Source organism: Macroventuria anomochaeta (genome assembly GCF_010093625.1).
Source record: "Macroventuria anomochaeta strain CBS 525.71 unplaced genomic scaffold BU25scaffold_14, whole genome shotgun sequence".
Taxonomy (NCBI): Eukaryota; Fungi; Ascomycota; class Dothideomycetes; order Pleosporales; family Didymellaceae; genus Macroventuria; species Macroventuria anomochaeta.
In genome coordinates, this window is record NW_022985375.1 from 393054 (window position 1) to 407286 (window position 14233).

Genomic DNA, 14233 nt, shown 5'->3' on the forward strand with positions numbered 1-14233 from the left:
CCCCGAAAGCATGCCATATCGAAATCAGCCAAGTCAAACACCCTCCACTCGTCCCATCTCACTCAGTCTTGATTTCGTTCACACACTCCTTCTCAGACGCCACATGCATTTTCATATCCTCCCAAACGCGGACTATTATCTGCTCTTTTCTGGATGCTCAATGTTCAACCGCAATATTCGACCGCAAGGTTCGATTGCACTTGCTAATGTCCATCCAAGCAGAACACAAATCACGCCCCTTCGAGACAGCTCAACAGTGCGATTTGAGTTGGGCCTTTCAGCCGTACTCTTTCTGCTAACAATTCGACCAACGTACTGTACTGTTTTGAGCTTAGACTGAATCAATCTCGCTGTAGTATTGATTGTAGCCAGCGCTTTCGGAACCGTGCAGTACTTTCCATCCGCTCAATGCAGATATCACGGGGCTGGATAGGCTGTCAACATGTTCAGCGCAGCTACACTGATGAGGGATCTCACCCTTCGATATCTTGGAAGCCCGAGCTCCAACTCTGCAGAAAAGGCAACGACGTGTCACCCAGGAGTTACAAACTAACACCTCTACTGTGAGGAAGCCGACATTACCATGTCTTTGCACCCACACTGATCGTGACGACACTTGGGGAATAGTGAGCTCTGGCGAGAGATTGCCCGGAAGTGTCCGGGACTTGACGACCTCACATAGTCCTGGATTCTCTGCAGCCAAGTCGTACACGAGCTGGTGATTTTCTTTCAGTCTCCGCTCGCATCCGACCCTAATTGACTCTCGAAGATTTGGAACTTTCACGCTTCAGTAGTAACGTTGGGAAATACACAATTCGGTATCGAGATAGGCTCAGAAGGGACCACAAAACCGCTGTGCAAAGCCTAGCATACGATTTAAGCATATTCTTTCTCCAGAGAGATGAGCTGTCTCCAACTGTGACGCGTGTAGCGTCTATCAACGGTCGTCAGCTGTTGCCACATTAAGGCGTAAGCGAAACGATAAACGCTACCGATCGCACCCATGGTGCGATTGGAAGACGTGGCAAAGCCAACTCAACACAAACTACGGTAGAGTTATCTTTCACTTCTATGTTGAAGAATGCAAAGGCGCAAGTGTGTCTACGCTCATCTTCGATATAGCAACAAAAGGTGACAGGGTCTTGAAGGACCTCTGTGAAGGATGGCGGCGCATGACACCCATTCCCAGAACGGAAGCGCAGGCGTGTCGGCGATCATGGCGTTGCCCAGGCGCGGATTTTCAGTCAGTTGCCAAGTGCAGGATCGACAGAACACTACGTGCAGCTGCTTGAGAAAGTGAGGCAAGTGATTCGAATGACGTGGAAAATGTTCAATACTATCAACTCAGCATACGATAACTGTGTTATGTTTGCTGGCACTTCAAGCTGCAAAGATGCTGGTCACCGACAGGCGACATGGTTAGCTCGTTACGGGTGCGGCTACGGGCATTTGTGGAGCTGCACTATGCGAGCTAGGCCAACGGTCGATTAACGCAACCTCGAGCGTGAAGTTTGAGGGGATCCGGGAGGCACACAACACTGCGTTTATTCTCAACTCTTCACAAGGATTAAGGGTATAGAATTGGCGGTCAACAGGATATTTGAGAAGGACTTCAGGCAGCTGACATGAGAGTGAGTCCCTCGTGGCAGGGTCCAGAGAGGCTACAACGGTTAATTTCAGCTAACAGAAGATAGCGCTGGACGGATTCCATGGCTTGGTGCCACCAGCCACTTGTTGCTTGGATGGCGAAGAGGCCTGCAACTCAATCCTCTGCTCTTGTGCAGAGCGCAAGGACACAGGACAGAACGCTTCGAATGTAAACGGCGCTGGTGTGCTTGACTTCATCACCAGACTGGGGCAACAGACACCAGATCAGGCTAGCGGGCCAGCATGCAGTGGGCTGAATGGCGCCATGGCGATGGAAGGGTGCGCACATACTGGGCGTCTTGTGGTCGTGCTCTGGCAAGTGTTTCTTTCGGATTGGACGCCGTGCCCAAGTGAAACCTCACGACCTCGAGCTTCAAGCGCCAGGCAAGCCTGCTGCAAATGCGAGACGTGCTCGAGGAAGCTTTCGTGATTATACAGTTTACAAAGAATTGCAGAGAATTGCAATGTCGGTCAATCCTCCTAGGAGCTGATGACAGGGTGCGGTGGGCGACACAGCAGGGCAACGGAGGTAGGGTCCCACAGTAGTGAGGCTTGACTAGGCCCTTAATGACCACCCAGCTGTGACACCAGGCAATCGAAATCAGCTCCGCGCTACCTGCTTTCGCCTGCCAGACTGTTGCCTCCGTGAAGAAACCAGTGCAGCTGCCCTTCTTTTCTCTGACTGCGCAACAAGAAATAACAAATTGTTCAGGGTTGCGTCCATTCCACTGCCCACTGCCACGACGTCTTGGAGGAGTGACGAACCCTGGTCGTGGTCGTGCGCTAACCTTTCCACTGGCGTCCACCTGCTGCACGGCTTGCTCTAGCACCTGTGGAAAGCATCCTCACCGACCAAAGCGCTCCGTCACCTTTCTCCCGCAGCGTAGAGGCTCGCTACAAGCCTCCCACACTCCCCTTCCCTCTTCGCCTGGGACTTTTGGACGCGCTGCGAGCAGAACTGTCGCAGCATACCACCGCGGGCTCAAACGCTGCATCCGGCATTGCTATTGGGAGGCCCGCAGACTGCCCTGCCGCCCAGTGTCGATCACTTACGAGCAATCAGTAGCGTCCCTTCGACTGCGCAGTCCCGCAAACCTCGCCCGGCCTTTCCTCGACCACACCACGTCCCTCGACTCGTGGCGGATGCTGGCGATCTTCTAGCCACTGCGTGTGCTGGGTCTGCCGCTCGCCTTCGCGACAGTCGACGCAAACCGTACTTGCTTTTCCCGCGCTGTCCTGACGGGCGCCCAACTCGACCGCCGGCACCGAGCCTCGACACTCGACACCATCGTCGTGTACCTTTGCAAACACCAGTCCCCTGCATGCGTATTGCTATCTTTTGATCTTGCGGTATTGCACCGCGCTGTTCACCGACCCGACGTATATCTTAATCTTACGACATAGACGGCTCGACACCGCCGTGCGCCGGCCATGCAGATGAACAACCCTAACATGCAGCACAATGGCATGGCCCGCCAGGGTCCAGCCAATGCTGCAAACTACAACCACTTCGTCAATCATTATCGCGCCCAGCAGCAGCAGGGCAAGATTCCTCAGGGATGGCAACAGTCTATAGCACCAGAAGAACGCGGCCAGCTTGCTTTTCAGTTCTTCACCCAGTTCCGCCTCCTTAAGCCGGAGACACCGGAACTGGAAGCCATGCGCACCTCCCTTCAGTTTGAGAGCCAAATGTTCATCCAAGCCCAGACAAAGGACCAGTATGTCGCGAACATCAAACAGAAACTGGTGCAAATGACTGCGGCACGGCAACAACAGTCACAACGCATGCAGACCAATATTGGAAACATGAACATGCCCATGAACGGGATGAATCCAGGTCAGATGAACATGATGGGTCAGGCTGGTCCCCAAGGCCCTCGGCAAGGCACACCGCAGCAGTTCACCCCAGGCTTTCCCAACGCTCAGCTCCAACGACCCATGCAGATATCACCAGTTCCCATGCAACAAGGAGGGTCCTCGATGGGCATGAACGTCGGCACACCCAACCTCAACCAAGGTCAACAAAACCAACAACCGAACATGCAACAGCCGCAACAACCGCCCCAGCAAGCAGAAGGTGCTTTCGTCAATCAAGGTGCATTCATCAATCAACTGGCTAAGAAACTTATGGACAGCTGTGGGCCTGAGGTTCGCGCAAAATTTCAAGCAGAAGTCAATACATGGCCCGACGCCAAGAAGCAGCAGGCCCTTGCACAGGGGATCGATCCTTTATACTTTCGCTTCCGACAGCACGCCGAAATGCTATACAGAAGTGGCAAGTTTTCAAATAAGCAAGGTGCAAACCAGATGGGCGGGCAGCAGGGTGGTCAACCCAACCAGATGCAGGGTCAGCAGGCCAATATGGCCCAACGACAGTCAGATCCTACGTTCGATTTCAATGCGATTACGAACCAGCAACTGGGAGCTGTGAGGTTGCAGGACTCCGGTGCAGAGGTCGTTCCAGCGAGCAACAACAACAGTGCTCAAATGGCTGCTTTTGGACAAGGAGGCCAACCACAGAATGCGGCCATGGCACAACGACAAGCAGCTCAGGCTGCATTCCAACAAAGCCTCCAGCGCCAGGCCAACGCTTCACAGATTCAGGTAGCCCAGGCACAGGTACAGGCGCAACAACAAGCTCAAGCCCAAGCGCGCGCACAGATCGACCAACAGCAGAGGGTCCAACAGGCTGCGATGCAGGCAAGGAATCAAAACCAACTACTCCAAGGACAGATTGGTGGTCTCAACCTCCCACCAGGATCTCAGCAAAGCCCAGCCATGCCATTGCTCACAAGACCAATGAACCCACCTGGTCAACAAGGACCGCCTACCACCCCTCAGCAGCGCCCACAAGCGCATGTTCCGCAGATGACACCTCAACCAGGTCAAGGTCAGAACGAACAAGTGTCTGCATTGCTGCGCGAGGCACAACAGAGGTCCGCCGCCGCCGCCGCTTTGGGACAGTCTACTGGACCTCTCACAGATCAAGCGCGATTGAGCATGATGCCAGCGGATCTTGAACCACACGCAAAACAACAACTGCTCAAGGTGCCAGAGCAGAATTTCCGCCAAATCCTCGCCAACTATATGACCACCCAACGGCGACAGCAAGCGATGCAGAACGGATTATTGGTTGGCGGGCCCGGAACTCCAGGACAACGCAACATGCTCCCCTTCAATCAGCAACAAGGCATGCAGCCTGGTATGGCTGGTCAAATGATGGGAGGGCCGAACATGGCCAATATGGCTAACATGGCTAACATGGCCAATATGGCCAACATGGCTAACATGGCTAACATGGCTCGTCCTGGCATGAGTCTTGGGCAACAGACGCCTGGTGCTATTGGTGGACAACCCCAACAGATGCCACAGCGTGGCATGCTGACACCACAACGCATCGTGGCCGCACAGAATTTGCTTCAATCAAATCCTGGAATCATCGCAAGCACTGATGGTAGACCCTTTCCTCCAGAAGTAGTCGGCCCACAGGTTCGACAAAATCTACCTCCGGACGTGAAGAGCTGGGGACAACTTAAGCAGTGGGCTCAGCAAAACCCTGCCATACTGCCTCCTACAGAAACACAAAAGCTGATTATGCTTCAAGTAATACACTTTCAGAATATGTTACAGCAACAGCAGCGACAGCAACAGATGCCTGGCACTGTTCCTCAGCCAAACAACGCTGCGGGAATGGCACCGCCTGCACCAATGACGCCGGGCCAGGGGCAGGGAAGGGTACCGCAACAGCCGTTGAACATGGCGAACTTGCCTCCGATCAATGTCACACCGCAAGAGCTGCAGATATTCCGACAGAAGATCCAGGGACAAAATCCCCAGATGAGCTTGAATATGACAGACGATCAATTGCGTCAACATATCATGACGCAAAAGATGAAGGGCAGGCAACAGCAGCAGCAGCAGCAGCAGCAACAGCAAATGCTTGCTCAGCAACAGCAACAACAACAACAACAACGGAACATGTTACAGCAACAGCAGCAGCAGCAGCAGCAGCAACAACAACAACAACAACAACAGCAGCAGCAACAACAGCAACAGCAGCAGCAACAACAGCAACAACAGCAACAACAACAACAACAACAACAACAACAACAACAACAGCAACAACAGCAGCAGCAACAACAGCAACAGCAGCAGCAGCAGCAGCAGCCCAACCACCCTCTGACCGCCCAGGCTGCTCAGTCTACACCGCAATCAAAGCCAGCTGCTAGACCACAGCAAACGACACAGCCCGCGCCCAACGCAACGAAGAGTCTGAAACGGCCCAACGAAGATTCTGCTGAGGCCAGTACAGACCAAGCTGGCAGCAATGCGGCGCCGCAAGCGCCTATGGTTCCCCAGAGGCCTCTCAGCCTTACACAGGAGCAGATGTCTAAGCTTACACCTGCGCAGCAAGCTCAAGTTAAGGCACAGCTGCTCAAAGCTCAAGATGCTTCGAACGCTGCTAATGGCAAGGTGCCGCAACAATCACGTCCAGTGCCTAGTGCCGATGACCTCCGCGTTCGCATGAGTGATCCAGTAAGGCTCAATAAGTTAAATGCGATGATGGCAGAGGTTGAAAGAAACCTGCCTCCTGGGCAGCCAACACAAATACCGCCCCAAGTGCGCGCTTCTCTCCAGGGTTCTCTGCAGAAGCAGTTCTCGACGCTGAAGAAGGTCGATGGAGCAATCCGCGCCTTCTACGCGTCGTTTGATATCGACAGTGGCTCAGAGGGCGTTATAAGGCAGATAATGATGGCACGATGCTTGCTGTTCCGAGAAATGAACCTCGAGAATGGGTTGCTCAACGACCAGATCACTCTGCCAACAGAAGGATTTAAGACCCACCTCCGTACCATTCTCAACTTCGTCACCAAGATCGGATCGAGGATGTCGCAGTCACAACAGAACCAGAACGCCAATGCCCACCCAGGTCCACAACAATCGCAACCCAGCTCAGATCCCTCGCTTGCCACATCTCCAGCTCAGCTCAACGCTGCTAATCTCAAGCAACATACCGAATCACATCAACGGGGTGCGAAGGCGCCTCAAGCTCCTACGACCGATCGGCCGCCCTTCCCTCTTGGCGGCGGGCAATCTCCAAGCGGAGCTCCAAAGTACTTTGACGAAGCACCGAGACTTACTAATCTCGTCCTGCCGGACAAGAAACGTGCGAGGGTGGATGGAGGAAGTGCGAGCTCAACGCCAGGACCCAAGCCCTCGCCTCGCATGGGTACTGGAAAAGGCAGTTCACCTGAGCTCAAGCGACAGCCGGCACCCGACAAGCAGACGCCACAAAGGCCGACGTTCAAATGCAAGGAGGCTGCATGCGAATACTCTGTTCGAGGATTCGATACACAAACTGAGCTCGATGCGCATATCAGTATTGCCCACGCCGTGCATGACAATCCTCTTCAATTTGCTCTCGAGTCCATGGCAGATTACCTCAAGCTAGACCCCAAGACAGGTGAGCCTAAGGCCGATGCCACCACTTCGAAACCTACCGCGAAGCCTGCACCTGCTCCAGCAGCCTCAGCTCCGCGTGCTCCTGCGCAGGCCATTAAAACCGAACACGCCCCTAGCACTGCACAGAACGCCTCGACACCCGCGGGACATCATGTAGCTGCCACCCCAATGGCACGCATACCGACACAGACTGGCATCAAGAACTCGCCATCAGCCAATTTGCTTAAGACACCGCAGACGATAGCGAAGGTGGCCACACCCAGTACCGGGCCCCAAGCAAAGCCTACGCCTACCAGTGCTGCTAAGTCGACTGTAAAAGAGCCCGCACTCGTCGCTGTGGCAGAGCCAGAGAAGCAACAGGATATACAGCCTATGATTCCTACGTCGCTGCTGGATTACTCGTACGGGGAGACGTTCGCCGCGCTCGATGCCAACGGTCCGTTCACTGTACTCAACCTCAAGGACGTGGACAATACTTGGGCCACTCGCTCGCGACCCAGCTCGCCAACAGAGACACCAGACTCGTCCTCGAAGGATACGCCTTCCACACGACAGTCTGACATCTCCGAGAACGACAACCTCCAGATCAATATCGACATCGACATGCCCGATGCATGGATGATGGGCATGAACGGAGATGCGCTTCCACTTGACATGCAACTCTCCGACGATCTGCAAACTCTCGGTGTTTCTCTGCCTCCTATGGACAGCGACGAGATCATGTTGTTTCCCTCACTGACGGACTTCGAGGCTATGGAGAAGCAGATGGACGGCAGCCTGGCTGGCCTTGAAGCTGGCATCTACTGATCTATCACGCGGCTTATTGTTTTGCATACTCGATCCTTGGACATCTTGCATAACTTTCTATTCTTATTTTTACTGTACTATCACTTTCACCATTGTTTTTGCATCGTTTTGTTGTTATTTTCACTCACAAGGCGCTTTGGATGTTGAGGCCTTGGGATCACGGCGCGATATGAGATGGCGAGATGGCAAAATGTCATTTATGGGCCCGATGTATGGGGTACGAGTCGACCTTCTTTGTTGGACTTACCCTGCTGTGGATACTTATACCCCTATTTACTGCTCTTCTGTCGTTCTTAGATAGGCTCTGGGAAGGGTTTGCATATACTGAATCCAGTCATGTGCGTGTTCATTCGCCTTCTTTGCGTGTGCGTGGGTAGGATCAGCTTTATAACGCCTATCAGCCCCTCGATCGCGACGCGGAAGCAGGTGGGATGTTGTCAATCTGCTCTTCCCGCCTCCGCACCCAGTCAGGTCTCACATTCAGACAGACAGTTCTCCCATATTGACATTGCCCATAGCTCCAACTCCATGCTCTCGGGTCGGCACTCTACGAAGCGAGCAAGTCCCTTCACCGACTCTGAGGCTGGACTTCTCCGCAACCAGACGCAAGCAGCCTGACAGTCCAGCGATGCGTCTCGAGGATCAGTAGCTTTTGTAGTCTTGAGATCGAACGGTAGACATAGTAATCAAGAGGTCATCAGCAATCTCGCCAGGCTGGTGTACCACGGTACATTTCGACACCGGCGCAGGGGAGGGGTACCATCCGGAAACATCGCCACAAGCATCAAGTGTTCCATCATCAATACCAACAGTCTCCAATCCTCGACGAAATTTCGTCAAGTAGGAGGTCTGCCGAATAATGACGTCAATTTGTAATAGTGACGAGCTCGGCGAAGCGCGCGCATCCTGGTCCAACACGCGAAGTGTATGCAGGGTAAGAATTGGACTTGCCGGATGAGGATCCCAATCTTCCACGCTAGAAGGTTGGGAGGGATGGAAGGATTTTAAGACTGGGTGCGCTGAGGCTGAGGATGGTGGCTAGGCAATGCTGAGCTAATCTCGGCGGGCTGCATGGGGCATGTGGTGTTGTGACGGCGGCGGGCGCGGTGCGGATCGGCTTTGAAGGTCCTGCTTGGTTGGTTCAAGAAGGAGTGCTGGGCAGGGTTGGGGCGAGCGAGGGTGAGGAATGTGTTCCGCTGTGGCAGAGAAGCGAGAACGGACAACGGGCAGAGCGAACTGGTGGTGCAGTGCAACGTGCCACAGCAGCATTCCATCATTCTGCGGAAAGTCCGCTCACCATCCTCAACCCATCCGTCTCCGTACGACGCACAACGTACGAAACAGGTTCAGAGCATTCGAGAGCTGAGGGTCGAGACGGCAGGTGCGAGTTGCTTCTTTGTTGGAAGTGGTTGAGAACGGCACCTTTTTGCTTTTGGCAAGGTGGGAGCGTGAGATTGGTTCGCTGACGACTCGCGGACAATGAAAGCGCAGCGCAAGCGCAGCGGAGTGCTACCTCCGTGTCTGGGCGGAGAGATGGACTGTCAGGCCTTGCATGTGCGTACCACTGTTCACTGCGGACTCCTGACAATTATATGGACTCCCTGACGATTCGTTGAGCCCCTAACTTTTAGAAGTCGATCTTGATGATGATGGTTCGGGTTAGACGGTGCTGTGGGTCTGGGGTGGTGGGCTGAGGGAGATCTCTGTGGCACCCGCCAGAGGCCCGCCAGAAGCAAGCATGAGGGCTCGGTAAGGAGGGCCTCTCGGTTGGCTTGCCGAACGGGTACGAGAGCAGACGTATGTAGAACGTGGCGTTCTGTGTTGATGATGATGGATGTATTAACTTGGTCACGCAGAAATTTGTGTTTCAGGATTGGCAGGTGCTTCGACAGCTTCTGTATGACAGGACGCTAGATGGAGCTGGGTATCTACAACCGCATTCGAGCCTCAAGCATTCTTCAGCCCGGGAGCGCGTCTTCCGCCAAACCCAATACCTAGCAACATGGAAATACGCGTCTGTGCGAGAAAGTAGACCCAGCCAACGTTGCCCCAATCTATAGCGTTCCAGTTCCAGCATTGCAGGAATGCTCTGGAGAAGCCCAATGGCAGGACCGAGTACAGGTGGCCCACATCAGCGATGAGCAGCACGATGATGAGCGCCTTCCACACGCTGTACTCGGTGGTCACACGCAGAATGAGAGCCTCGGTGATGGCAAGTCCCAGGTACAGATTCGCCAACTGGGTCAGCACAATGGATGTTGAGACGGGCACTACGCTGGGGGCACTGGAGGCGTGGGTGAGGGTCAGGTAGGCCGACTGGAAGAAGTAGGCCTGCACGGCGCCTGTGAATATGGAGATGGGCTCGAGGTACAGGAAGACCAGACGGTAGAAGGGGGGAACACGGGTGGGCTCCATGTCGTTGTTTGGGAAGGTTTCGTATGGGCTGCTTTGTAACAGTGCTGAGTGGGCGTACGGTGGCCTGCTGTGGGAGCGGTGAGGGCGAGACCGCCCAACAGATGCAGAGGCAGTGAGGTGCAGAAGAGCGGGCAGTGCGAACGGATCTTGTGCTGTAATGCAGACGTGGTACAGACCGCCGATTGAGCTGGTGTTCCAGTGCCTCTGAGATTTGCAGTGCACTAGCAGTGAATACCTCTTCGGCTGGAGAGGGCCCGGCGAAAGGCAGTAGCGTGTTGCTGGGGGAGGGGGGGGGGAGGCCCATGAGCCAGCGTTGCGGCTAGTGCGAAGAGATTGGCTTTGGGCTGTCCGACTGCGCGCTCATTGCCGCAAGGCTTAAAAACACCGGCCGTGATCCTGTCGTGGTCCCAAATCCTCGCACTCTCTTCGCTTTTTCCGACGACGGCCCTGTCCGCACGCCCGCTCCCTCCCTTTCCTTGTCGTCCACTGTACTAGTAGGCCCTTTTGTCTATTCTTCACATCCACTCGCCCCCCACACCCTCGCTGGCTGCTGTGCACGCTCCCTGTCTATTAATTACCGCTATTGCTGCTGCTGCTGCTGCTGCTGTTGTTGTTGTTGTTGTTGCGATACACCGCTGCACCGCTCCACACTCCTTGAATTCCTAGCTCCTCGCCCTGCACGCCCACGACTCGCTGCACGTTTCGGCCTCAAGCCGCCCTCACCCCCTGGAATTGGCCTGCATCGAACTCGTGCACACCGCTGCATCGCTGCCAGCAGACGCTCCAATGCATCGCAGTCTGGCTTCCCGTCCGAAGACATCCTCCGCTGCGAACGACGACACACACACCACGCCCTTCGACCACACCATGAAGAGGACGGCGTCGCAAACCTTCAGCACGAGCAACTACTACGACACTGAGCGCTATGGCATGGCTCTCGACGCCGTGAACGAGGCAGAAAACAGCAGCCACGGTGAAAGTGCGCTTTCCAGAGCGCTTGGAAACCTCACAGGCACTTTCACCCGCCAAAAAAGCCGCAGGAGGTTATCTTCTTTCTCGTCCGCCTCTGCTGCTCCGTCGCGCCACCGCAGAGGATCCATCCAGAGTTTCATTGACAGCCTGCCTTCTTCAACCACGGCCCGCAAGTCCAGCAACGAGCAACAGCGTCTGCCCCTGCCACACACAGACTCCGGCATCCCCTCGCTCCCTGTCCTCACGCCATCCCCTACCAGCGCCAACAAGGGCTTTTCACTCAAGCGCTTCAGTTCTATACGTAGGAGACCGGCCACATCCCTTCCTTCAGGAGAATCATCCAAGACACCACAACAACACACATCTCTCTTGACAGCTCAACTCATGGGAGGCGCCTCTGCACGACAATCGGCCGCGGCTGCCAACGAGAGCCGTTTGAACCAGCTGCGACGCGAACAAGAGCACACACACCGCTTCCTCAATGGTCTCATCTCCTCAGACAAGCCTCAATTCTGCGATGTAGACTTTAACGACAACGAGAGCGGTGTCGACATGACATGCTCCTCCCCCATTGTTAGGACGGATAGTGCTACCGATAAGAAGATGAGTAAGTCTGGTCCATTGACAGGTTCTGGCATCAACAATGCTAATTTGTCTGTCTAGCCGATCCGTTCCAGCGTTTGCCCGCCGAACTCGCTACTGCCGTCCTTGCAAACCTCGACGCAACATCGCTCGCTCGCGCAGAACAAGTCTCACGCCACTGGCACGAGCACGCCGCCTCGAGCCACGTCTGGCGCAATGTCTTCCTCCGCAAGTACGAGCCCGAAGTTCACGTTTCGCCTGCACCAATTCAGATGGGTGGTTCAGGAGTCGGCAAGCAAGCAAATGGCAAGCCGGCTCCTGCGCAAGATTGGAAGAAGATGTACTCTGCACGAAGCACAATCAACAAGCGGTGGAAGGCCGGTACTCCCGCTGCTGTCTACCTCAACGGTCACACAGACAGCGTCTACTGCTGCCAGTTTGACGAGAACAAGTGCATTACTGGATCTCGCGACCGAACAATTCGTGTATGGGACCTGAAGACGTATAAGTGTGTCAAGGTGTATGGTGGACCTAACCACCGCCCTACAATCAACACGCCGTTACCTATGGAGGAGCGTTCCGAACGCGTCATCAGCCACCCCTCCGTCAACGGCACCAAGGCCGGCAACAAGATCTACCACGTCCCTGCCGACTACCACGATGCATCGATTCTTTGCCTGCAGTACGATCACGAGATCATGGTCACAGGCTCCTCCGACTATACCTGTATTGTCTGGGACATCACCGGTGAAGAGTATATTCCAATGTACCGCCTCCGTGGTCACGAAGCTGGTGTATTGGATGTTTGTTTGGACGACAAGTACATCATCTCGTGCAGCAAGGATGCCATGATCAAGGTCTGGGACCGCAAGACTGGTGTCTGCATTCGCACGCTTAAGGGGCACCGTGGTCCCGTCAACGCTGTCCAGCTCCGTGGCAACCTTCTCGTGTCCGCAAGCGGAGATGGTATGGCTAAGCTGTGGAACCTCGAGACTGGTGCTTCCATCAAGGACTTCCCATCTGAGGATAGGGGCCTTGCAGCTGTCGAATTCTCTGATGATGCTAAGTACGTCCTTGCCGGAGGTAACGACCACGTCGTGTACAAGTTTGACGCCAACTCTGGCAATCTCGTCCACAGCCGCGTCAAGCACGAAGGCCTCGTCCGCTCGTTGTTCCTGGATGCCTTCAACGGTCGTATAGTATCCGGCTCGTATGATCAGAGCATCCAAGTTTCCGATTACGAGACGGGGGCGACATATGCTGTGTATAAGAACTGGACAACGAGCTGGATACTCTCCGCAAAGAGCGACTACCGACGTGTGGTCGCCACCAGCCAAGATGGCCGCACATTGATTCTGGACTTCGGTCACAACGTGACTGGATCTGAGTTGCTTGTTGGAGAGAAGTAAGTGAGTGCCCGCTCGCTCACATCTGTCTAACAGCAGCACTAGCCTCGCCATCATGTGCCTCGCCACGCAGCGATCCGTGATGAAGAGGTACGGGAGAATATCCAGCTGGAGTATCTGGCTAAGCTCGGCCTGGGTCCCAAGAAGTCCGACACGGCCATAGCTTGACAAGTACGGACATCTTCGGTACCACCCGCCTGATTTGACTGAGGAGAATGTTGTGAAGACGTCGAAGTAAAAATCCAACAGTTTGGACCTGTTGTAAGAGAAGAGGAGGACAGAGGAGCCGAGAATCATACTATTTTACAGGGCGTTATTTATGCATCAGCGAGCGTTTATTACATCATCGCATTGGCATAGGTACACCGGAGCTATACCCTCCGAAGTCCTCTCTTTCTCCTTTGTATTAGCAGCGCATACTAGATTCGCGAGGCCCGTGTTGTTCGCCGCAACGCTTTTGGGGTATCAACCCGAGACTTTCATTTCTTGTTTGTATTGTGCGGAAGTTTGGTATAGACTATAGGCTTACACACCCTCCCTAATTGACACAATAAACAACGTATATTGTATACTCGGACTTCTTCTTGACTTTGATGTCACGGATATCTTCCACTTTTCCTCTTCAGCACGTCCCTCAGGTTTTCAGTCTTTTCGTCAGCCATTTGTGATCTACTTCAGAGATTCGAGATACACATGGACTATTGAAAAGGATGCTGAAAGACAACCTTGCCGTGGCCTTGCTTTCCATTGTCTACATTTACTAGGACCTAGATTGCCTCTTCAATCATACAACTTCACAGCCAAAACAGCGCTTGTAGGCCCAAGCACTCTAGTCATCGACATCTCTTCACCAGACCACAATGACCTCGATGTATACACCCATATCTTCAAGACTGACAATGAGGGCAACGAACTGTTGAACAAGAACATCCCTACGCCTG

At 54.2% G+C, this 14233-nt stretch overlaps 4 protein-coding genes across 4 annotated transcripts; 2 read left to right on the forward strand and 2 right to left on the reverse strand.

The window, feature by feature from the left end:
• Nucleotides 1–1877: 1877 nt before the first annotated feature.
• On the reverse strand, nucleotides 1878–2649 carry BU25DRAFT_421174 (uncharacterized protein; the record flags this gene model as incomplete). Its single annotated transcript, XM_033708069.1, has 2 exons — nucleotides 1878–2477; nucleotides 2620–2649. The coding sequence occupies 2 exons, from the start codon at nucleotides 2647–2649 to the stop codon at nucleotides 1878–1880; spliced, it is 630 nt and encodes a 209-aa protein (XP_033562373.1).
• Nucleotides 2650–3078: 429 nt separating this feature from the next.
• Nucleotides 3079–7917, forward strand: BU25DRAFT_458032 (uncharacterized protein; the record flags this gene model as incomplete). The annotated part of the gene is made up of 1 exon (XM_033710167.1): nucleotides 3079–7917. The coding sequence occupies one exon, from the start codon at nucleotides 3079–3081 to the stop codon at nucleotides 7915–7917; it is 4839 nt and encodes a 1612-aa protein (XP_033562374.1).
• A 1879-nt stretch (nucleotides 7918–9796) lies between these two features.
• On the reverse strand, nucleotides 9797–10616 carry BU25DRAFT_410293 (uncharacterized protein). The gene has a single exon (XM_033706248.1). It carries the CDS (start codon nucleotides 10330–10332, stop codon nucleotides 9865–9867), a length of 468 nt encoding a protein of 155 aa, XP_033562375.1. The 5' UTR covers nucleotides 10333–10616; the 3' UTR covers nucleotides 9797–9864.
• Nucleotides 10617–10877: 261 nt separating this feature from the next.
• On the forward strand, nucleotides 10878–13453 carry BU25DRAFT_41106 (WD40 repeat-like protein). The gene is made up of 2 exons (XM_033706452.1): nucleotides 10878–11911; nucleotides 11968–13453. The coding sequence occupies exons 1-2, from the start codon at nucleotides 11119–11121 to the stop codon at nucleotides 13293–13295; spliced, it is 2121 nt and encodes a 706-aa protein (XP_033562376.1). The 5' UTR covers nucleotides 10878–11118; the 3' UTR covers nucleotides 13296–13453.
• The last annotated feature ends 780 nt before the right edge of the window (nucleotides 13454–14233 follow it).

Coding starts and splice junctions, on each gene's coding strand:
- BU25DRAFT_410293 (XM_033706248.1), bottom strand. CDS start 10,332: ATGGAGCCCACCCGTGTTCCCCCCTTCTACCGTCTGGTCTTCCTGTAC.
- BU25DRAFT_41106 (XM_033706452.1), top strand. CDS start 11,119: ATGCATCGCAGTCTGGCTTCCCGTCCGAAGACATCCTCCGCTGCGAAC. Junction 11,912..11,967: donor TGCTACCGATAAGAAGATGA/GTAAGTCTGGTC, acceptor TTGTCTGTCTAG/CCGATCCGTTCCAGCGTTTG.